Below are 25,181 nucleotides of genomic sequence, written 5' to 3' on the forward strand. Positions count from 1 at the left end.
GGCTGGCAATGTCACTTGGCTCTCAACGCTGCAAACACAGCAAAATCCCAGGACTATACCCCATGATATGAAAAACATTCTGGAAAGAGCAGCTTTACTGTAAAGAGAAGCTTCTTTGGCCCAAGGTTGGCTTGTTCAGTGAGGTCGGCCAGCAAACCCAGTGATGCAAACCCAGAAAAAGAGACAGGAATCCATTTCAAAAAGTTAAAACATGCTTTATTTCTAATATAGAGTCTTCCCTTCAGAGTCCACCAGAGAAGCCGTGGTGTTTGCCACCTCTCTCATTCCTCCCCTCTGTTCCTTTCCATTCCCTCTCTCCTCCCTCTTTTCCTCCTTCTTTTCCTCCCCCCCCCCACCCAGCTTTGCCCTGGGAGCAAAGAGGGGTCCTTCCCCCAGTCCTTGGGCTCTGGGATGGGGTCAGGGCAGTGGCTGCCAGGGTCTGGAACTAGGTCCCTGCCGGCAAGCCACCATGACAGCCTCCGTTCCCAATGGATGCATGACTCACAATCCTTTGCCGCAGCCAGTGGCTACCTGTTTGCCTCCCTTCTCTTGCCTTCACAGTAGGGCTGGGTTAGCTAGTCCAAGGCAATAGGGCTCATTGAGAGAAAGCAGCCCCCCCCCCCCCAGCTCTGTCTCTTAGCCCCATAGCCGTACGACTGGATCACTCAATCTGCTCAAAGGCAATGGGACTGAGAGAAGGAGCACCCCGCCACCATCATTCTACCTTTCCCCCCACTTGCTGATTTTGCTTCCCTTTTGGTCCTCCACCCTTTCTTTCCTTTCCTTCCTACCAAAATATGAATCTTTGCTTCTCTCTGGACCTCATCACAAGAGCAAAATTTGAAGTTAGCCCAGGGTTGGTCAAAGACAATGTGAAGGCAAGACAGGAGCAATCAGAAGCCAACCTAAGGGCAATCGGGGGTCATTCCAGGGTTAGGTAAATTCAAGGGAAAAGAGGATTTTCCTAGGCCTGGAATGAGCCCTGATTGAAACCCCACAATTGCCCCTGCATTGCTTTCACATTGACCCTGAGATGACTTCAAATGTTGCTTGAGTGATAAGGACCTGAGCCCCAGTGCTTTGTAAGAGCAAACCCGGCCTCACTGCAAAGGCAAGAGAGGGAAGGCAAACTGATGGCCGCTGGCTGTGGCAGGGGAGTGTGGGCTATGCATCCAGTGGGAACAGAGGCTGTCATGGCGTCCTCCTGACAGGGACCCAGTTCCAGGCCCTGGCAGCCACTAGACCCCATATTGGAGCCCAAGGACTGGGGGAACGACCCCTATTCGCTTCCAGGGCAAAGCGTGTGTGTGAGACCGTGGGAGCAAAACAAGGAGGCAAGCAGCAGGAGTAGGGGGAATGGAAAAGAGCTGGGGTTGAACTTTGCACACTGTCCAGTTCTCTGGGTCTCCGGAGAAGACATAAACAAATGGGGGAAAAAAATCCTAACAGTCTAAGTCTATTGTCTATAGATCTTCTAAGAAGTCCTAAAAGCCTTTGGGCATCTTGGCATCCTTGGCCGTGATACGGGCGCTTCGTCTTAGGAGCATGCTTCCCTGTTGTTCTGTCGTAGTGGTCTTGCCTCGTCCGAGTGCAGAGGGGTTCATTATCGCTGGGGCACTCTGTGGTCTTGGTGGGACGGCTGTACACTGGTTAAATGTCAGGCAGGTTCCACAGGCAGGGGCACTTCTAGGGCGAACAGGGGCATTCTTGATCCCTTGGATGAACACTGGATGCATCATGGCCACCCCTGGCGCTTGCCCTCTGTTCATCCGTGGGGCAACCTGGTTGACCTGAAGGACAGCAGGCTGATGATTGCCATGTAGCAGGAATTGCAGGAATCTCCCCTGCCAAAGAAAAAAATCATAATTAAATCCTAATTCTTTGCATTCTAAGTCAAACCAGTTCTGATGACGTATCGATTTATATCTAGCAGAATTACTTTTGGAAACGGTTAATAGTGGTTGAAGAGAACTAATTAAAGTATTATAATTAGACAGTATTTCAGAATCCAAATTAGCATCCGCTATTGTAATGGAAAGCCGCTTAATTGATTCACTAGAAAGAAACTTAGTGAGGGTATCAGACAGTTGGGGGGACCATTTAACTCGGGTTAGACTGATATCGTTAGTAAAAATTGAGATCTTATCAAGAGGCAGGGTAAAACTGTCATAAAATTTTAAACACAAGAGGGCTGGAAAATGGTCACTGTCAGGTCTGCTAACAATAGCAAACTTAGAAATGTGAGATATTAAATTTGGAGAGACCCCTACATAATCACCTGGTGATGGTCTGGCACCTACCCAGTGCGTATATTCAGCTGGATGGTCGTCCTTAAAACTTCCATTTAGGATAATTCAATTTAGTTCATTAAAGGTGCGAACTAAGCAAAGACCCTTAAAACCACAAAACATATCTTTAGATTTGCGGCACATTGTCGGGGGAATAACTGTAGGGGAAGGTGGTTGGCAATTGTATTTTGCATACAAAGACACATCGTCAGCACCAATTCTTGCATTGAAATCCTCTGCAACAATAAAATTAGCTGCTGGAGCCTCAAACATCAAATCTTTGATAAAGGAATTAAGCTTGTTCCATACACTTTCTTTCTTAGCACGGCCTTGAAGTGGGGGAATATAGATATTAATCAAATATAATAAGTTGTTTTTTAAACTTCAAAAGAACAGCTAGGGCATACTGCTCCAGTGCAGAAACCTTAGTTATTTGAACCTTGAGTACCAAAGATATCAGCACCCCTAAGCCACCACATAATCTCCCACTACCTTTGCCAGGAATAGCATTTAAACCCATGAATTTATAACCCTCTATAGATATATCTTCAGCAAGCCACGTTTCCTATAGAAGAATAATATTATGTCTGTTGACAAAAGGCTTAAAGGTAGGGTGCCTGCATCTGGGCTTCCAACCAGCTATGTTCCATGAAATAATAGACAGAGGGGACAGGTCAGTTGAATGTCAATTATCTGAGATTATTACAGACTGTTCCTGGGGTATGGAAGCTTGCGATTCATTAACAGTTATATTTCCATTAGGTATATTTCCCTTCTCTGATGCTAAATTGATTAGACTGTCAGATAAACTCTGCTTAATTATCTTTGCTGCAGAGGAATTTGACTTAAGACATCTCCTTTTCTTAGTCTTGGAAGATTGTGGATTCTTGATGGATTTGGGAGGATTCAGTGTTATTAATTGCAAAGACTCACTATGATGATCAGTCATATGATTAGGAATAACTCCTCCATTTTTAATTGTTTCAAAGTCGTAGCAGCCTCCAATAATTCTGGATTCATTGAACTCGCTACTGAATTCTTGGCAGGTTTCTTAGGCCTTTTAACATTTGTACAAATTTCTTTTTTGGCTAACCTCCTTTTTCGCTTAATACTATTCTTGACTACCATGTTGTCATTAATTATCCAGGTAAATAACCAAGCTAAGTAAGGCACCTCAACAGAAATCTTAAAATATGGGAAAAAGCAAAAATACTAGATAAAATTCCTAATCAGACTATAATTAGAAGAGCACTTAAAACCCACTGCAAAACAGCACTGTCCCCTTCCCTCCCAGCAGACGAAATTGCAATGCTTACCTCTTCCACGGCATCTATGAGTGCATACTCGAAACGGATGATGGCTGGGAGATTGACAAACATCAAATACAGCACTCCAAACATGAGCATCAGGAGACTGGAAACGGCCGTTGAGACCATGAATACTTCTCCACTGAAACACAGCACGTAAAGGACTTGGATTGGACTCTGACCCGTTGCACATGACCAGAGCCATACCAAAAGGATGACGATCAGCCCAGAATAGTCTGCCATGGTTGATTGCCAATAGCAAACTGGACACACACTCTGGACCTTACATTTACTTCAGCTGCAGCTCCCTTGTGAGGTCATGCTGCCTGTCTCCCAAACCCATGGCAACAAGGCTTATTGTTATTTATTCACTGCATGGATTTATACCCTGGCTTTTCTCCTAGACTTCTTGGTTCTCCTGGGCTAGGCTCTGAAGTCAGACTATTGGCAACCAAGGGCTGATCAGAAACATTTTGACTCTAATTTCCAAAGGAATACAAGGCAGCACTAGAGACTACTAGAGAAAACATTTCTCTGGGCCTTTGTAGGTCTGAAAGCAGCTTATGGTCTAAAAGCACAATACAGTTAAAGTGGCCATTAAAATGGAATTAAACTATGGCAATGCTAAAAGCTGAGCTTGTTTTGGATGGAGCCATGATGGCAGGGTTTCTGCAGCGCAGATGCAATCCTGGTTGTGTTTTGAGTGTGCATATATATATATGCATGTGTGTGTATATAAATATTTCTGTATGTGTGTGTATATATATATATGCGTCTATATATTTATACATACACACACACACACATATATATATATACACAGACATAAATACATTCAAATATATATATATGTATGTATGTATGTATGTTTATATACACGTTTATATATGTGTGTGTGCATAAGTGTGTGCAGGTATATTTATATATATGTATATACAGGGTCCTTCTGTGCTAAATTATGAATAAGCAGCTAGTAAGTGTGTAGTTTTAAGGGGCTGTGCTGAGTACCAAAAGGTCCGTGCTTGAAAGGGCTTAGTAGCTGGCCTTGGGAATGTCTCCGCGTTCCTCGGCCGAAAATCTGCAACATGAGGATAGTAGTATTTACAGAGTTGTTAAAGTTGCTCATGGAGCCTTTGAGGCTTTCTAAAGTATGGAATAGAGGTTAGCTATTCTCCATGCCATGATGGCTGTCTTCCAGTATGTGATTATTTCACATGCGAGTGTTTTACTGATGTGTTGGGCCCAGCAAGAAACCCATGGGAATCATCATGGGCCAATTTCATGTTCAATTATACACGGAAATGCCCTCCCTTCAATAGTTTGGTTGCATTTGGAGCGCTTATTCTGGACTGTTGGAAATGCAACCTGGAGGATTCGGCTGTCTCCTTCTTCCAGCCAAAATAGGTCACTTGGTGGGTCTTGAAGACCTGCCACTCTGCCCTTGCACACTGATTGATACCTGCAAGGCTTTGTCCAGGAAAGATCTGATAGAGATCTCTTCCTTTCTTGCTTTCCCCAGAAACCAGGCATTCATGCACTGAGAAATGTTCAGAGTTCTGTGCTCGGTGTGGCATGATTTCAAGGTTCCTCCGGTGAGGAGGAGGATGAATGACCATTTTATTTATGCCCTGATTTGAAGATGCTGGCTATAGAAATGATCCTAACACCCAGCAATGAAGAACCCAATGGTAAATCTGTAAATCCTAGAGTAGCCTGAAAAGTTACACTCTAGAGAGTAGGAAGCATTAATATTGCAAGAGAAACTAGTTCAATATTTGCTTAAATGTCTGGGTTTCCTCCAATAACCTTGGAGATAACAGTTTATGAGGTTATTCACAGAATCAAAGTTTCTACTTTAAGAAATCTTTTGCCCCTCCCTACAACTTAAAGTGTTGAGACTTGTCCTAGTTTTCGTCAGCCTAACTTTATAGTGTGTGGACGTGACCAAACTCTTCCTGCTTGAGCTTTACTTAATGTTAACTTACTGATGACTTTCATTTTACATATGGCTTTACTAAGGAATGGGATAAGCTTGCCGAGGATAGCTATTAACGCTGGGTGCATCTGAACTGGTTGGAAAGTCCCACATTTTATTCCTGTTCTTTGGCAGGCCTGTTCTCTAATGCCCCAGTGGAAAGGACTAGGTCTAATCGTTGTAAGTTACAGGAGAGTAGATTTCTTTGGACATTAGAAGGAACCTCTGACAGTATGAAAGGATCAGCAATGGCACCAATTTCCTTCTCTGGACATCTTCAAAAAGAAGCTAGGCATCTATCTGCTGGGGATGCTTTAGGGTCACCATAAGACAGAAATGTCTTGAAAGCCCACAACAACAACAAAGATGTACCCTATGATAGGTAAATTGCCCTTGGTCCGAATAATGATGACTATTTGTCATGACAGCTAAATAGAAAGTTAAGAACAAAATGAATGAGTTTAATCTTGTACAGAGTTTGTGGGGGTTTTTTCCAAGCACAGTTCATTCTGTCCTGTTTCTATACCAGTCTGCAAATGTTTATAGTTGCCATGAAAATGTACAATTATTTTCATATGCCTTTTTGCACCATATGTACCTTTTGCACTTTCCCGTAATAGATACCTTTTTGCATTTTCCTCAAGGTATGCCTTTTTATATTCTGTTTTCCCCTAATATCTACCTTTTTGTGTGCATATTTAACTGAAAAACTGCATTGCAAAAGCTGTAGCAGTACAAATCAAAGTATAATTGCATTCTGGTTCATGAATTCGCTTTTATAGACTGTATGAACATCAGTAGATTGTATTCAATGAAGAATGATTCCTTTCATCGATGAATAACAATATGCTGCTATACAAAGGAGGCATCCCTTGAGAGTCAAAACACATTCAGCTTTCTTACAGAAAGGTAGAAAGAAAAGGGAAGGGGAAATTTTCAAATGTGGCAGCACCTTTAAGACTAACTGGTTCTTTTATTTTCACTTGAGCTTTTGTGGATATAAGCCCATGTCTTCAGATGTAATACATAGTCTGTACTGTGCCTGGAGAAGTAGGTTTATATCCAGAAAATCTTAGGCAGAATTAAGAACAAATTAGTCTTAAAGGTGCTGCCACATTTCTTTGTCTTCCCCCCTTCCTTTGACCTTCATATGCTGCAAGAGACTAACACAGCTACTTCTTTGAAAACTATCATCTTACTTACTGGACCAGACTGGACTCGGTAGGGTTTCATTTGTACATCTGTGCTTCAAATATTGCTTAATTTTGGATTTTTTTTCTATCTCACTCAGTTTGTATTTTGTTTTAGCTACAATTTTGTATTTGAAGAGTCAATTAAAGATAGTTAAACTGACATTTTGTGTGTGTGTGTACCATTTCTACAGATTCTGTGGAACCAATTATAAATGAACACTGAAACTATAACCTCAGTGTTGTACTGTATATACTGATGTATATGTCTAAAAATTTAGGTTTAAAAATTGACCCAAAAATCCTGAGTCGATTTATCCGTGGGTCAATGGAAGTACTATATTTTAATGTCTCTAGTCTTCCACAGTTGCCCACTCTTGGTGTAGTGCTTGAAGTATTCGACTAGGGCTCTGGGAGATCAGATTCCCACTCTATGGCATGACTTTGGGCCAATTGCACTTTTTCAGCTTCATCCTGAAATTCCTACTCCTGACTTTTTTCCCTCAGGTAGCTGTCCTAACTGGGCTGCTCCAAACAATCCTCCAAAGAAGATTCCTCCTGTGTAGATAACCAGGCGCTGCTTCACCCTGGCCACATTTCATGGCTGGCATATGTAGGCATAGGTGAACCTTACATCTACACCCGTCTCAGCTACTGAGATCTCTGCAGGACATTGGTGGATACAATCTCTTTGCATCTGGCTACAGGGACATAACCTGATGCAAGATTGAGGTTAGCCAGATGTGAAGCAATCCTCACCCTCACCAGACACAAATTTAGTGGGGAGAGTGGCTTCAGCATCTCTGCAGTAGGTCCAGAGAGTGGTAAATGGCTTGGCATAGTCTAGTTCCACACATGGAGCAATACTACAATACTACACTGATCCATGCAGGATTGCCCCCCCATATCCCACCATCAACTATCCCTTGATTTACTTTCCCATACCAGCTTTGGCACTGGAAGGACCAGCCAGCCAGCCTTTTGTGGATTTCCTTTGCCTCAAGATGCTTTTCCTTCTGCTTCCATAATATCAAGATCTAAAGGCTAGCTGACGGCTGCAGCGATCCCCCCCCCCTGACCAGATGAATGACACCATCATGAACGATGCCTGCAATAAATGGGAAATAATTTAATCATACTGTCTTTTGAATCATTCTGAGTGCTAGTCTCCCTTTCTGGGAAGTGATGAAAGAATGATAAACACAAACCAAAACACACACACGATAAGGAAAAACCAAAACTGTCTTACAATTGGATAAAAGAATTTATTTTGCTATTTCTTCTTTCTTTGTTCAGACATACTAATTGCTACATGTGGATGGATAGATAGATAGATAGATAGATAGATAGATAGATAGATAGCTGCTGACTTTAATCTGCTATTGATTAATGAGTTGTAATCTATCTCGATCTGGAGGGAGCATACACACACACACACACATGGAAATGTAAAGGAAAAAGGCCCTTTTAAAGGTAAAACTACTCAATGATTTATATTTTTGGGTAGATCGGGGTGTGTGTGTGTGTGCGCGCGAGCGCGTGTGTGCGTGTGCAGTGTCATCCCTAGGGTTGGTGTCACCCAGTAACTCCTCCCCATTGACATCCTCCCATCCTCATCATGAACTATGATACTGACAGGCTGGAGCATGTCCAGAGGAAGGCAACCACAATGGTGAAAGGTCTGGAAAGCATGTCTTGTGTGTGAGGAGCAGCTTAGGGATCTGGGTAAGTTTAACCTGTTTTCGAATGTGTGATAGGGAAGAGAGCAACCCTGTTTGCATTGCACCTTCCAAAATAGTGCTATTTACTGGGAGAGGGATCTGTGTCATGAGCCAATATTTGAGCAAGATTTTGCACCCAAATTTTCCAAAGCTGCTGTGCCAACCAATTAAATTGATTGCTTCCCTGGTATGGCCATTTGCTATGGCTTCTTGCCAGGAGAAGCTACTAAGCTTGCCAGCTCATGGTAGCTTTTGATTAATATATATCCCATCTTGGACCAAAGCCAGGTTCGTGGTTTGGTGCAGCAAGGAATGGCTATAATTATTGTCTAGACACCGGACAGCTGGTATTGTTCTCCCAGGAGTTGCTACACTCTTGGTTCAGAGTAGCTTAGAGTTTAGCAACTCTTTCCCTAAGACTGGGCAGAAGCACACAGGGATCAATGTGTTAATCCTTTCAAATCATGCAGATATAAGGAAACCCAAAGGCTTGAGGAAGAGATTCTGGGTATTTTCACACAGCAGATTTAAAGCGTTCTGCTCCAGTTAGTTTATTCAGCTTTAACTGGTTTGTCAGAAAACTGTAAAAGCTGACATTTGTTGCATTCTTTCTCACAATAAGTGTCACTCTTCTACTTTGAGGCTAACCATAGACACTTTGCAGTGTCAGAGCAGCAAATAGCAACCTCCGTTCACCCAATTCAAGGAACATAGGGTTTGAAGTGAGCCGAGTTATTTTGGCACTTTTTTTTGTGGTGGTGTGTGCTTTCAAGTCATTTCTGATTTATGGCGTCCTTCAGGTGAAGCTACTACAAATTGTTCTTGGCAAGACTAACTGAGATGTTTGCCTTTGCCTTCCTCCTAGGCTGAGAGGGTGTGACTTGTCCAAAGTCCCAAGGTTACCCAGTGGATTTCCCGATCTCTAGGAGTATTACTCAAAACACTACACTATAAAAGAACATGAGTCACTTAAACATCTCAAACCTGTCTCCAGATAACAAGGAAAGTGAAATAGTCAAAGCATTCCCGTACCTTGGATCAAATATTGATCAGATTGGTGACTGTAGTCAAGAAATAATAAAATGACTAGGATTGGGAAGGGCAACTATGAAAGAACTGAGCAAGATCCTAAAGCGTAAAGATATAACTCTGAAGTGAGGATCATCTAAGCCATTGTATTCCCCATCCCCATGTATGGATGAGAGAACTGGATAGTGAAGAAAGTCAAAAGAATGAAAATCTACTCTTTTGAGAGAAGGTGCTGGAGAAGAATGCTGAAAATACTGTGAATGCTCTGTTGTCCCACTTTTTGCATCATGGCACAATTCACCAACAAGGCAGCGTTGCACAACAGCTACATAACTGAACAAAAAGTTATTCTCCATCTCCTCTCAGAACTTCAGAACATGATTATTTTTTTAGAAACAGCTCCATTTTTAAAAAGTGGCAGTGCTGGCCTAGACCCACTATTTTTGTGGGGCGTCATGTTTCTCTAACTGATTACTGTGAAGTAATGGACCTTTGTAAAAAAATATATTGTTCTGTTTACTAGAGAAATTAAGATAAAATATGTTTATGAATTTCACGTATAAGTATTAAGGGAAGGATCTGTTGAGAGGAAAGGAGAGTATGGATTGTTGGCGATCAAGCAAGCAGAGCTGCCCAAAATAGAGGTATGGAAACTGGATAGAGGAGTTCTAGGGTTGTAAAGGGGACAATACATACTTGTCTGAAGGAGTAGATCATGGAAAGTGGTAAGTGGTTCAGACAGAGTCTGAGGGAGACATAAACTGTATCGGGGCACCCTGTGTCTGATGCACATGATGTCTCAAGCACATGGTGTCTTGAGCCCATGGAGTCTAGGTGTTTCAAAGAGGCTAGGTTTTGGGACTGATATTTATACCAGAGATCCTAGTTTCAAGGGGTTCTAGGTGCTATCTTGCAAGGTAACAAAGATTTGGTGGCCTTTCCAAGGAATCAGCAATGGGATTCTGGACAGGTTTAATTTCAGAGTTACAAAAACAACAATTGGATTAGGACAGCCCCAGCATGGATGGACAGGGAAGTTGGCTGGGTGCAAGGCAAGGGGTAGGCAGAAGGAGCTGGCTTACTGGTGCAATAAGATCTCCTGTGTCTCATGGTACAAGAAAATATCCAAGAGCTTGGCCAAGGGAAGGAGTGGTTAGTACTGTAAACCCATTCAGAATTTATTGGGTCCTTCTACAGGCCTTCAGGTCTTCCATGACCTTCCCATGGGGAATTCACCTGGTGCTCCAAAGATCACTGTGACCTTTGAAGAACATGCCTGGCCCTTGATAGCAAAAATATGAAAGTAATGCGGGGCATGAAGGGTGTGCTAATGCGGGCTGCAAAAAATATTAGATAGAATTAGATAAAATTGCTATAAATTGACTTTGAGATCCACAGTACTAATCTGAGATAGAGATTCTTGATGGTACGTTTGAAACAGTTTTATATTATCAATGTTTGCCAGGGGTTGTATTTTCCTATACTTTCCTATAGTTTTAATGTATTTGTAATGACCTTTGGCCAGTACAGTAAACTCACTCAGTTGAACTGAAATAACACATTGTTTACCTGGAGAGTTTAGTGGTCCAATCCCAAATTGGGTCCAGTCCAACACATGCTAACTGGGCTTTTGAAGCTGGATTTCTCAATCCATTTTTCCCTCCATCTCCTTGAAAACTGTGTTCATGAGAGCAGAGTATCTTGGTGAAAAGGATGACCTTCAGGGAGAAGTAAGTGTGTGTGTTGTGTGCCTTCAAGTCATTTCCAAAAACAGACAGACACAATTTCTGTATGCAGAACATTTCTATCCATGGAAGGCCAATTCTGAGAGCCAGCATAGTGTAATAGAGTGTTGGACAATCTACACTGTAGAAATAAGGCAGTTTTACACCACTTTAACTGCCATGGCTCCTTCCTACAGAATCATGGGATTTGTAGTTTCTTTGGCAAAGAAGGCGAAAGACCTTGTAAAGCTACAAATCCCAGGATTCAATGGGATGGAGCTAAAGCACTTAAAGTGGTGTCAGACTGCATTATTTTTATAGTGCAGATCGAGGTGCCAATCCTTTTTGACTTGCAGTGCCCTTTTTTCTATGGCGGAGCTTCTAAGAGTCCTACCCCACGTCTTACAAGTTAATGGTGTTTAGAAGTATATATAAGAATATATTCTTATTCTTTAATTTAATTCAATTTTCATTTTCCTGGAGTGGCCACAGAACACCTGAGAAGAGCATGCAGATGCCTAAGGACTCCTTGGAGCATAGATTGGGAACGCCTGGTATAGATGCACCCTTGGATACCAGGAGATAGTAATTCCTGCTCTCCTATGGAAAACTAGCTTTGGGCAAGTCACACACTCTCAGCCATAGAGGAAGTCAATGGAGAACCTTCTTTGGCTAAATCTTGCCAAGAAATTGATAGGATTGCCATAAATTGAAGTCAATTGTGGAGGCAAATAACAACAAGGTGTAATCCATTATGTGGAGGATTACAATACAAGTATGCACATTGTGCAGTTTGCCCAACAAACTGCAGGACCTCTAACTAGGGATAGGGGAGAAATAGGATTGGTTTGTATTTTAAGGTAAAATGAACATATTTCACTTTTTTGAACAATAAGCAAAGCAACATTCAGTTATCTTTTTTAAAAATCGTTCTCCAAACAGATGTGTGTACATTATGGGAATATAGAGGAAAGTAGAAAAATATGTTTAATACTGAAAGCAATGTCCAAAACAAAAAAAAGCATTCTGAAAATGCATGCAAAGGTGTGTATAAAACAAAAATATACCCCAAAATTGGGTGATTTGAACACAAATTCATAAAATTTTCATGCCAATGTTGGTTAAAACATTCTGAGAGTTCAGGCAAACCGTATTTATGGTTGGAAAGATCGGGGCAAATTGAACTCAAGACTGAGGAATGAGAAACTGGGAGAAATCAAAACAGACGGATGCATCAAACACTACCTTTGAACAGTCTTGACAGCGCATTGTTTGGATGACTCTGTGCTACTGTAATGCTTGCTGGGAGTAAGGAAATATTGTCAAGTTATAAAGATGAAACAGGAATCATAGCTGGCTAGTGATAATGGAAAAGGTGTGGCAGGAGCCGAGTTGAGATTTCACCTCTTCTTACACAGTTCTGCAAGAGATGGAATTTCCCCACTCACTGCTTAAAATCTCTCTTCCGCTTTGCCGTTCTGCTCCATGAAGAAAGCAAATATGGAAAGTGTGACTTTATAAGAAGTTACTGATGATGACCAATGATAAAGCAAAACTGAAAAACTCATACACTGGGCATATCCCTTCCCAGAATGAATATTGTAAAGCATTTCCCCTTCCTGATATGAACATGGCTCCCACAAAGCTGTTGTCTACAAGAAAACATACCCATTGGATGCTTGTGTGTAACTCCTGGTCCACCAGAATATACCCCCAATACCAATTTTCAGCACTACAGTTTTAGTCTGGAAGCACACGAAGGAAAAATCAGAAATGGATAGACATGTATGGAAGTGCCTTCCTCTAACCACTGGTTTGAGATTCATGAGTGCAGCACAGTTACATCTCTTGTGCTTATACTCCAAAACACACTACAGAAATAATCCAGTTTGAGACTGCTTTAACTGCCCTGGCTCAATGCTAGGGGATTTTGGGAGATGTAGTTCTGTGCGACATTTAGCCTTCTCTGTCAGAGAGCTCTGCCTCTGGTGCTACAACAAACTGCAATCCTCAGGATTCCCTAGCACTGAGTCAGAGCAGTTAAAGCAGTCTCAAACTGGATTATTCCTGCAGTGTGTTGTGGACCAAACAGAAAAGGCTTCCCACTCTTGTTCTTTTCACTTCTGCACCATTGAAACCTTCGTCTTTTTATGTTCCCAGCTAGGATTGGCCCAAGATATTTAGCAGCCTGAGAAAATGTCTCTCTTTTTGTCTTTTATACACACACACTTGTCCATGTGCAAATGCCAGTTGGATTAGCAACTGAAACTTACTTCAGCACTGACAAAAAGGAAGGAATGAAAAGACTTGTGGCCAATACCAAGAGAGGAAATGGAAGAACAGCTCGGGAGGGCCATTACTGCTGTCCCCAAAATCTGCTACCTAGCATGGAAATAATAATAATAATAATAATAATAATAATAATATTTATAATGTCCTTTCCACCAAAGTACATCAGTACATATACAGTCAAAAACAAACAATAAAACACCATGCTATAAATTGCTAAAATACTAAAATAATATACGAATATGCTAAAAACAAAAACAAACAATACTGTCTAATGGAAGGACTGCCCTATTCACAGATCCCTGGGCTTTCCTTAAAGCCACAAATGGAGATTTCTTCCCCTCTTAGAAACCTGGCAATGAGTTACACACTTGGGTTTCCAGATGAAAACTGGAGGGGGCTGCTATATTTTTAATGGTGATGCAGAAGAGAAGAGTTTCAGCAGGTGCCATTTGTCACACCACCAGGTAACAAGCAACGCCTACTGAAATTCTCTCTCTTCTGAACAGCCTGGCAATTTTAGACCATACATGGTTACTTTAGTGCAATGGTTAGAGTGCTAGACCAGAATCTGGAAGATCCAGGTTCAAGTCTACACTGACCTACGAACTCTCTAGGAGATCTTGGCCCAGTCACTGGTTGTCAGCCTGACCTATTTCATAGGGTTGGTGTAGGCATGAAGTGGAGAAGAGACAGACCATGTATGCCATCTTGAGCTTACTGGAGGAAAGGCAGCTTACAAATGTGACTAAGAAATTAAAATAAATACGTAGTTAAGACTCTCTCCTTTTTGCTGTTGTTGTCGTTGTTGCCGTTGTTGTGTGCCTTCAAGTACTTTTAGACTTACAGTGGCCCTAAAGCAAAACTGTAGTGGGGGTTTCTTGGCAAAGCTCATCAATGACTAGAAATAGAAGACGAATGCAACCAAAACTCTCATTTCATTAGAACACAGACCAATTGACGTTATATCTCATTGGGAAGAATATCTATCTATCTGTCTATCAAGAAAGCCTTAATGTCACCTCAAGAAATTAGAAACACACATTTCTCAAAGTTCTGTGGGAAGCAGAAATATTTCTGGGTAAGAAAAGCATCCCAAAACTTTACCTCGCACCTACCGGTGGGCCTAAATTCATAACTGTACTACAAGAACTAAAAGTACACCTTACTATGCAAAGGAAACACAATAGCGCTGCATCCACACTGCAGAAACAACCTGGTTTGACCCCCACTTTAACTGCTATGGAATTCTGGGAATTATAATTTGTTGAGGCGCTGATGCCTTGACAAACCACAATTTCCAGAATAGTACTGAGCCATGGCAGTTAAAGTGGGTCCAAACTGGATTTTTTTCTGCAGTGTGGATGCAGTTTAGGAGGAAAGGCCAGAGTTGAGCTGACATCTCATTTCAGGAACTATCCAACCCAACCTAACCTAACTACTTTTGCCTCCCTATTTCAACACGCCTTTACTAACATACTTTAAAGCCAGAATCCCTACATCCCCCATCTATAAATAATCACCTAACAAGGAAAGCCCAGCATGCTCTCTGTCTTCATGAGTAATTGCCTTTTCGCTACCTAGAGATAGGTTTTCTTCACCACTGGGAGAGTCTAAGAAGAAGAAATGGTAATCGCCAACACCAGGCCAAGCCCAATCTCCCACCCAGGTAGGATTACCAACCTTTCAGCCATGCATTTGACCATCACTTTTAGCTCCATGTATCAAAAAGCTTTGCTAGCTGATTTCTGTAAGATCTGACTTAAAGGCACAAAAAGAGCCCAGGCTGTGTGTGTCTGTATGTGTGCATATGTGGCCAACTGGCAGCCCTAGTGCCAACCTCCCCACAACTACATACGCCTACGCTTTCTTAAGATGCCCTGCAGGATCACTTCTGGGACACCCTGAGGCAAAAATCCCTTCTCCACTGGCTTGCTGTTGTTGTTGTGCACCTTGAAGTCATTTCTGATTTAAGACGACCCTATCACAGGCTTATCTTGACAAGATTTGTTCAGAGGAGGTTTGTTATTGCAATCCCCCGAGGCTGAGAGCATGTGACTTGCCCAAGATAACCACATAAATAGGAATCTTTAACGCTGAGCCAGTTCCTCAGCTACTGAATGAGACAGAAAAAGGCAAGCACAGATGGGATTTTATACAGAAAGACACAAAGCATAAATAGACACATTCCCAAAATACCTTAAATTTGGGATCTAATATGTAGCCTGACACCAACATAGGTAGCATTCTATATGTAACTATATGTCTGCATATACATATCCCCAATCACACACACCAAAAGCAGCAAGATGACATGCCTAAATAGCAGTCTACTCTTATTGTCCCCCAGAAACCATTTCTAGTCGTTACTGCCGAAGCAACCAAATTAACTGCATTTATAAATATAGAGCCATGAAAGCCAGTGCGGTGTAGTGGTTTGAGCGCTGGACCTAGACTCTGGAGATCAGGGTTTGATTCCCAGTTCGGCCATGACCTTGGGCAAGTCACACTCTCTCAGCCTCAGAGGAAGGCAATGGCAAACCCTCTCTGAAGAAACTTTCCAAGAAAACTTCATGAACAAGCCTTAGGGTTTGTTGTTTTTGTGTGCCTTCAAGTCAGTCTTGACATATGTCGACCCCTAAGGTGACCTCTATCATGGGGGATTCTTGGCAGGTTTCTTCAGAGGGGGCTCTGCTATTGCCTTCCCTTGAGGCTGGGAGAGTGTGACTTGCCCATGGTCACCCAATAGGTTTCATGGCTGAGCTGGAAATCGAACTCTGTTATCCAGAGTCACAGAATCATAGAGTTGGAAGAGACCACAAGGGCTATCCAGTCCAACCCCATTCTGCCATGCAGGAAATCTCAATCAAAGCATCCCCAACAGATGGCTATCCAGCCTCTGTTTAAAGACATCCAAGGAAGGAGACTCCTCCACTCTTCAAAGAAGTGTGTTCCACTGTCGGACAGCCCTTTCTGTCAGGAAGTTCCTCCTAATGTTGAGCTGGAATCTCTTTTCCTGGAGCTTGCATCCATAGCTCCAGGTCCTAGTCTCCGGAGCAGCAGAAAACAAGCCTGCTCCATCCTCAAAGTAACATCCCTTCAAATATTTAAACAGGGCTATCATATCACCTCTTAACCTTCTCTTCTCCAGGCTAAACGTCCCCAGCTTCCTAAGTCGTTCCTCATAGGGCTTTATGGTTTCCAGACCCTTCACCATTTTGGTCACTGTCCTCTGGACACGCTCTAGTTTCTCAATATCCTTTTTCAATTGTGGTGCCCAGAATTGGACACAATATTCCAGGTGGGGCCTGACCAAAGCAGAATACAGTATAGCCCAACATGCAAACCACTACGCCACTCTGGCACACCTTAGGGTTGCCGTTAAGTAACAAATGACTCGGTGAGACACAACAACAGCATGCAGAGCCAGTGTGACGTAGCGGCTCGAGTGTTGGCCAAACCCTGGCTTGGCCATAGAAACCCACTGGGTGACCTTGGCTGAGTCACACTCTCTCAGCCTCCATGGGAAATCCATGGCAAAAAAGCCTCTCCGACACAAACCTTGCCAAGAAAACCACCCAACGAACACCTTTGCCTTCAGGTGGCGGCCTCCACCAGTTTGGAAACGACCTGAAGACACCCAATAACGATGACAATAATTGTTTTATTGCGTTTTTAATTGTACTGTTTTTAATGCTGTGATGCTGCTCTGAGTCCCAGTCCTGGGAAAAGAGTGGGATATACATAAATTTAATAATAATAATAATAATAATAATAATAATAATAAAAAAAAATACATACCTGTGCGTATAAAACCACCATGGATGAGCTTTTCTGTGCAGGTTATATAACAATAATAATCACAACAATAATAATAATACATATAAAACGTGACAGCATTGCTTTCGTACACATATGGCTTCCAAACATTTTAACTGCCCTACCCCAGCCTCTTAAATAAATAGACAGATAGATAGATAGATAGATAGATGGATAAATAAATAGATAAATAAATAGATAGATAGATAAATAGATACATAGATAGATAAATAAATAGATAGATAGATAAATAGATACATAGATAGATAAATAAATAGATAGATAAATAGATAGATGGATAAATAAATAGATAAATAAATAAATAAAGATAGATAAATAAATAGATAGATAAATAGATAAATAAATAGATAGATAAATAGATACATAGATAGATAAATAAATAGATGGATAAATAGATAGATAAATACATAGATAGATAGATAGATAGATAGATAGATAAATAAATAGATAGATAAATAAATAGATAAATAGATAGATAGATAAATAAACAGATAGACAGACAAACAGCCAGACAGATAAATAGATATCCCACCCCCTTTAAAACCTTGGTCTCCAAACCCACTGGAGAAATAACCCGGCTTGGCACCGCTTTAACTAATTTTCTGGTCGACGGCTATGGAATTCTGGGAACTCTGGGCCCCACAACCAACTCCAACTCCCAGAATCCCATAGCCTTGAGCCAGGGAGGCAGTTAAAGCGGCGCCAAAGCGGGTTATCCCTCCAGTGTGGCTGCAGCACCCCGACCACTGCTGCTGCTCACCGTGAAGGGGGTCTCCTCGACGCTGCCCACCGAGTAGCAGTTGTCGCCCGGGTTGACGGCGCCCGTGAGCACCTGGTGCAGATGCATGGCGGCCTCCCTCCTTCCTTGCTTCCCTGCCTCCCGCCCAGAAGGCAGGCCTGGGCCCCGCTTCTCCGCCGAGAGACGAGACCCGGGTGGCTTCCCTCGAAGAACTGGAAGAAGCCTCTCCTGAAGGGCTCCAGCCGCCGCCACTGCAGCCGCAATTGGAAGAAGGCCGAGGGAAAGCAGGAGTGCGCATGCGCGGAGTGAGGAGGGAGGGAGGGAAGGTGAAGGAGAGAAGAGGTGCTCCGCGCATGCGCGCGCCTCAAGCGCTGCTTCCGGTTGTGAAGGAGGAGAAGACCTTCGTGAGCGCGGAAGGGGGCGGGGCCAAGAAGGAAAAGGATGGAAGCTCCGGAAGTGACGCATTCAGATTATCCAGACTGGACCAAAAGGGGGATTTGTGTTGTGATAGCCTTAGTTTAGACTAGGATTAGAAGAATCCTGGTAGAGAAGGATAGAGTGGCCTAAGGGTTTATCCCGGGGAAAGCTTAAACTGCATAGAACCTGGGGCTATTCTGTCTAGTATTAGCCACAAATCCGCCATTGGTTTTCAGATGACGCTGCACACAATCCGCTCAGAATGGGAACAGAAAGCGACATGGAGAATAGCCATTTTCAGACAGATGCTGTCTTTTCGTTTCCATTTCATTCACGGATTCACAGTCTTTGCACAATTGTCGTCTTGCGGGATTCCCAGGGTTCCTTTGTTGTGCCGAGAGAGAGGCAACACAGACGCACACAAAGAAACGGCTTCCTTGGTTCCCTCCTTAAGCCTTTCCCATTAGTTGATGAGGAGAAGCAGGGACGCTTTCCTAAACGTTTTGCCTACTGAGAAGCCTCCCTCCAGAAAGAAGAGGAGGAGGAGGAGGACGATGGGGGATATTGGGAGCAGCAGTGCTGGGTATGATGGAGAGGAGGGGAGGAAGCCAAGCACCGTTTCATAGAATCGTAGAGTTGGAAGAGACCCCAAGGGCATCCAGTTCAACCCTATTCTGCCATGCAGGAAATCTCAATCAAAGCATCACCGACAGATGGCCATCCAGCCTCCGCTTAAAGACCTCCAAGGAGCGAGACTCCACTACACTCCGAGGAAGGAGTTTGTTCCACTGTCAAACAGCCCTTACTGTCAGGAAGTTCCTCCTAATGTTGAAGTGAAATCTCTTTTCCTGAAGCTTGCATCCATTGCTCCAGGTCCTATTCTCTGGAGCAGCAGAAAACAAGCTTCCTCCCTCCTCAATATGACATCCCTTCAAATATTTAAACAGGGCTATCATATCACCTCTTCTCTTCTCCAGGCTAAACGTCCCCAGCTCCCTAAGTTGTTCCTCATAGGGCTTTATGGTTTCCAGACCTTTCTCCATTTTAGTCGCCCTCCTTTGGACACGCTCCAGTTTCTCCACATCCTTTTTGAATTGTGCCCAGAACTGGACACAATATTCCAGGGGGGGGGGGGCTGACCAGAGCAGAATAGAGTGGAACTGCTTTGGGTGTGCAAGGCAGCCCTCTCTAAGAAGGCAATCCGTCGTCGGATCTGGACCTGGGTGATCCAGTAGATCCTGGTGTAGTGATGGTGGCAAGGGAGGAGGAGACGATGTAGGTCCGGTTGAGGCTGGAGTTGCAGCGCCTGCCCTCCTCCAGAGTCAAAGGGATGATGGGACTTGCAGTCCAAGGGGAGGGGAAAGAGGAGGGCAAAGGGTCACGCTTCTCCTCCTTGTCCCAGTTGAGCTGGATGGGGACAAAGGAGTACTCCCCCATTTCCCTTCCCTCTCTGGAGCATGTGTGTATGTATGTGCTTGGAAATGAAAGTTTTGAGTGTCACTATTGCTTCTGTGTGCATGCCCAAAAACGTTATTACCAAACGATCACTGGGATTTGTCCGCATCTGCATGAAAACTAAATGCACTTTCTACTCACTTTCTCACATAAGTAATGCACTTTTAACGCATCGCTGTGCTCTGTGTGTGATAATCGATAGCGAATACTTTTCTGGGATGCCAACACAGGGTGCAAGCACATAGGTCCCTGTGTGATAAACACCACAGCATACTCTTATACTACCATAAGAGCATCATAATGCCCCTAACACAACTATTGTTTGAAGAAGGTATAGGGAATCTTTGGCCCACCCATCACAGCTAAAGGGAAGTTGAAGTCCAGAATATTTGGCGGTCTGGATTCCCCAGCTCTGGATGGGAGGATTTCCTAGTGTGTGACTTGGTTTTTCTAGGTTATGATGTAGAATTTAAAGTCTGGATTGTGCTGGCGGATGTGGACTCTTGACTCATATTTTTCTTGACCTGGATTACACGTTTTAATAGTGAGGAGATGTTGCAGTCCTATTGCTGGCTGGCAGCGGACACTTTAGAGATGTAGACCTCTTTGCCACTTTTGTCTCTGTGATTGTATTAGAAGACCGAAGGCTATTTGTTTTCTTCTGACGCCTTGATGAAGCAAGAAAGTCAGTGAAGCGATCTGAAAGACTTTTGAATATCAGATGTTAAGGCGGGATACACACCACCAAAAAGAGGCGGCCGGGCGCCACCTCTCTATTCTGCGTAACGGCGCCGCAGCAACCAAATTGCGCGCCACGGCTACGTGGAAAGAAAAGGAGCGCTAAAATGGCTCCTTTTAGCACTGCCACAAACTGCCTGCAGTGGCGCGAGCACATCGCTCCCACGCACGCCCATCTGGACAGTGCACAGCAGTGAAGTCACAGCTGTGTGCGCCATGTATACAGTACTGCACAGCTATGACATCCCGGTGACATGCTGGGGTTGCAGGGCATCTGGAAATGGCACCCCGAGGCAACCCTACCATGTCGCCAATACGTGCTAAAGGGCCGATTTGTACAGGGCCTAAGTTAACCATTAAAAGACAAAACAAAGAGTCAGCTTGTTTATAAAGGGATTTAAAATATCAGAGGACCTTTGGTGACCTCCATAGTTTAACAACCACAGCAAATAATAAAGCCATCAGGATGAACATCAGATAAGGTTGAGTCAACAAGGAGGGTGCCTGACTGGAAAATGGCTTTCCAATACAGTGTGTGCTTTAAAAAACAGAATAAAGAAACAACAACAACAACAAAACCTTGGGAGTTGTGTTCCTGATTGCAGTAGGAAATGCATAATCTGAGTTCCAAAATACTGTTCTCCTAAGTGTGATGTTGCCAATGTTCCTAAACTCCAGGGCTGTCTTTCCAGTATAATGCCTTCAAAGAGTCCTGGAGGTGCTTTCCTGCAAAATAATTGATTTCTTCATTCTGTTTAGAAGTGACTATTTCTGAAAGTCAGACGGATTTGTTCTTTAATATTCTGAATTGACAACTAGAATGATTGGGTTATGTGTACCTAGCACTGCGCTCTATATTGGAAAGACATTTTAGTCAGAATATTAAAAACAAAACAAAAATCCTACTGACATTCAGAAATGTCCTCCTGCTCAGATCTTAAACCACACGTTGTACCTAACGTATGATTTGGCCATATGCATGGGTTAGACTGCTTAGCAGAAACAAGCTAAGCAGCTTAAAAAGTGACATGGAAGCTCTGGAAAATGGGCTGCTCCTTCTCCATACGTATGTAAACCCATTTACCTGCACATCCAGGACATGGAAGATGATAATAATAATAATAATAATAATAATAATAATAATAATAATAATAATAAACGGTGGCTTTACTGTATATACTCATATATAAGTCTAGAAATTTAGGTTAAAAAATTGACACAAAAAACCTGAGTTGGTTTATCCATGGGTCAATGTAAGTACTGTATTTTAATGCATATATATGTATGTATATCTGGTGAAAGGCAAGAGTTAATTTGCCCTGGAAGCACTGCTTCCATTCTACTCTCTCAGCCATCTAGCCTTTAGTATGTACACAAATAGTTATGACTGCTGGAATTTTGTAAGTTCCTTTACTTCGTGCTTTACATCTTTCATTACAAGTCAAGTTTTAAACTTGACTTATCCATGGGTAATATCAAAATCCATAATTTTGGCCCCAAAACTCGCCCTCGATTTATATATGAGGTCAATGTATAGTCGAGTATATATGGTATCTCTGCACAGTCTGGAAATCGATAGCAGCCTTTCCTACCTTGCAGGAGAGAACTAACACTCCCAATTTGGCACCAACCTGCCACGGAACAACTGCAAAATCTTAAAACACCTACAGCAAATCCTGAACAGAGTATTCATGGAGTAGGTCCAGAGCTTCCTTGGTCTGTGCACCAAGGCTGGGTGGCAGACTGATGCTGGACACTGGGCTTCTAACAGGTTTCCTAGATTAGTACTGCCATGTAGGTTTGGGCCCCTAATGAGTTTGTGTTTAATTATGCTAACTATTCAGAACTTGGGAAAGTTACCTTTTGGACTACAAATCCCCTAAAGCAGCTACATTTCTATACTGCTTCATACTGAACTAAGCAGTCTTTAAGCAGTTTACAACATGTAAGCTAATTGTCCCCAATGAGCTGGGTACTCATTTTGGTAACCTCTGAAGGATTTATTCATGGAGTAGATCCAGAGCTTCCTTGGTCTGTGCACCAAGGTTGGGTGGCAGACTGGTATAGTAATGCTAGTATATATGCCTGGCTGAGTTGACCCTGGAGCCCCTATAAAGCACGGGCAGTGAGAGTTGTACCAGAATGATGTGAGTTGTAGTCCAAAAAGTAAATTTTCCAAATGCTATGATGAGCTACCAGAGAGAGAATTACCTAAACTGCAGTACAGTCTAACAAGAGACAATTCAAACATCCAAGTGAGCATTGTCAAGAAAGAAGACATGCATGTGGGGTTCAGGCCTCATATCAGAAGGAAGGAAGATGTTAAAGTCAAAATATTGTTGGATCACAGTTCCCATCAGTCATAGCCAACATACTCAATTGTGAAGGATGGCAAAAGTTGCAGTCCAGCTACTCTGAGAGACGACGTATTCTGCATCCCTTCTTTAGATGCTATGTGTGGGGTCTGCAACAGAATTTTGCCGTATGGAAGGTCCCTATTCAGAATGCCAGCAACTCCATTCCATTTTCTCTCCCTGATTATGGTTTTTGCCTCTTTTTAGTCAGCATTCTGCGATTGTTGAGCATATTCTGTGTGTGACAATACTGACTGGGGGATTCTTGGAATTACAGTACTGTTCAAAAGGTAGTTTTTGTCAGGCTTGAAAGGGGAGCCAAGTTCATCTGAACCTTCTTGTGTACTTGAGATGCTTTTGAGAACAGACAAGAGAGTCATCACAGTCTGAAGGACTGTGTTCCTTTAGGGCTAGGAGTTTGAATAGATGGAGCAAAAGGACAAAATATAAATAATATGCAAACATGTCACCTAAAGAAAAACACAGTTTTCTACATAGTTAGCAAAACGTTTTCTTAATAATGAACTGGATTGTTTTCTTATTTTTGGCACAGAAGCTTTCCATTAGTGAGAGTACCCAAGGATTTAGTCACATTTTCTTGTATACTGTGTACAGTAAAGACCTTGGTATCGAGCCCAGTCTTCTATTACTAGATTATGCTTGAAGTCACCAGTAAATATCATTCTTGTGTCAAGTTGAAGACCATCATCACAACTTGTGGAGTTGGCAAACTCTCTGTGAAAAGAACTCTCTGAAAACTTTGTTTTTCAGGCAGGAGTCCATCAAAGCTTGAGGAAGATACTTTTTGTACCACAACTTCAAGGATCCCCCACATAGGCTGACTGGGGGGTCCTGGGGGCTGTAGTACAAAATGTAACTTGTTCAAAAATGGTACATAGAGAGATCTTGTAGCATCTTTGAGACTAACTGAAAGAAAGAAATTGGCAGCATGAGCTTTCGTAGACTTTTTTTCCTTTCTTTCAGTTAGTCTCAAAGGTGCTACAAGATCTCTCTACAGACTAATACGGCTATATCTTTGTTCAAAAATGGTAAGCCAACAATTTTTAGCTAACTATGGCGGTGTACAGATTGCCCCTTTGGGGTGGCCTGCACCCGCCTCTTTGCCCGATGGATCAGGTCCTCAGCTGCCACAGCGGCAGCCCTGAGGCCCTGATCTGCTGCTTTTACAGGCCGTGGGGAAGCGGCAAAAGGCTGCTTCCCCGCGGCCTGGAAAGGAGTGTCCTTGGGGCTTCATGCCCCAAGGACACCCCAACAGTGGCAGGGAAAGTGAGAAAGGGGCCACTCAGCCCCTTTCTCTTTTGTGTTGCTGGCGCAGCCGTGTAAAGGCTGTGCCAGTGACACAAACCCAGGAAGGAGCTCCAAAATGGAGACGCCACAGGTGCCCTTCCGTGGTGCCAAGACGTCATGTCCGTGCCACCTCATTTGGAGGCGGCATGGCCGTGACATCGTAATGGTGGCGCCCATGTAGAATGGGCGCCACCATTACAACGTACTAGGGTTGCAGGGTGTCTGGAAAGGACGCCCCGAGGCGACCCTAGTACGCATGCAGGCTGGCGCAAAGCATCGGTCTGTACAGCGCTTAAGGTAAAATACAGAGTCATCTCAGCAGTCACAATCCATCTCCTGAACTGTAGCCTGGAGCTGGACATAGAAGTGGAACCATTTAGACTTGAAAGTCATGGCATCATTGAGCACAGAACTAGGCACAAAGCCAGAATCTGTTAGACAGAAGACACTTGGAGTTATGAATGGGGACTCTTAAAGAATATTGCTTAGTGAGTCTGATTGTTCTGAAAAATTACCCCCTTACAGCACAAGCAACAGACAAGGTAGGAGATGGTTGATAGCTAGCAGAACGCTAAATTATAGGCCAGAAGAGGACCCCTTTGAGGTTCTCTACTTTTCATGAAGATGCATATATTCCCCCAATATATGTTTTATATGTATACAACTTTACAGTACACATGTTCACATGCAGTTTTTTTTACAGAACCTACAGTGGTCTTGTTCACTGAAGGATTATCCGAGTCCCACATTTTTGTTGTTTTTATTGTTGTTGTGTATCTTCAAGTTATTTCCAACTTATGTCGACTC

The 25,181-nt window shown here is 43.0% G+C and overlaps 1 protein-coding gene across 1 annotated transcript; it reads right to left on the reverse strand.

Moving 5' to 3' along the window:
* Positions 1–242: 242 nt before the first annotated feature.
* LOC149307272 (uncharacterized) lies at positions 243–18,369 on the reverse strand. The gene is made up of 3 exons (XM_089538773.1): positions 18,124–18,369; positions 3,605–3,737; positions 243–1,844 (listed from the first exon to the last, which is right to left on the reverse strand). Exons 2-3 carry the CDS (start codon positions 3,722–3,724, stop codon positions 1,485–1,487), a joined length of 480 nt encoding a protein of 159 aa, XP_089394899.1. The 5' UTR covers positions 3,725–3,737; positions 18,124–18,369; the 3' UTR covers positions 243–1,484.
* Positions 18,370–25,181: the final 6,812 nt, after the last annotated feature.

Source organism: Sceloporus occidentalis, unplaced genomic scaffold (assembly GCF_023333645.1).
Source record: "Sceloporus occidentalis isolate IW3139 unplaced genomic scaffold, rSceOcc1.0.p SCAF_9, whole genome shotgun sequence".
Classification (NCBI taxonomy): Eukaryota; Metazoa; Chordata; class Lepidosauria; order Squamata; family Phrynosomatidae; genus Sceloporus; species Sceloporus occidentalis.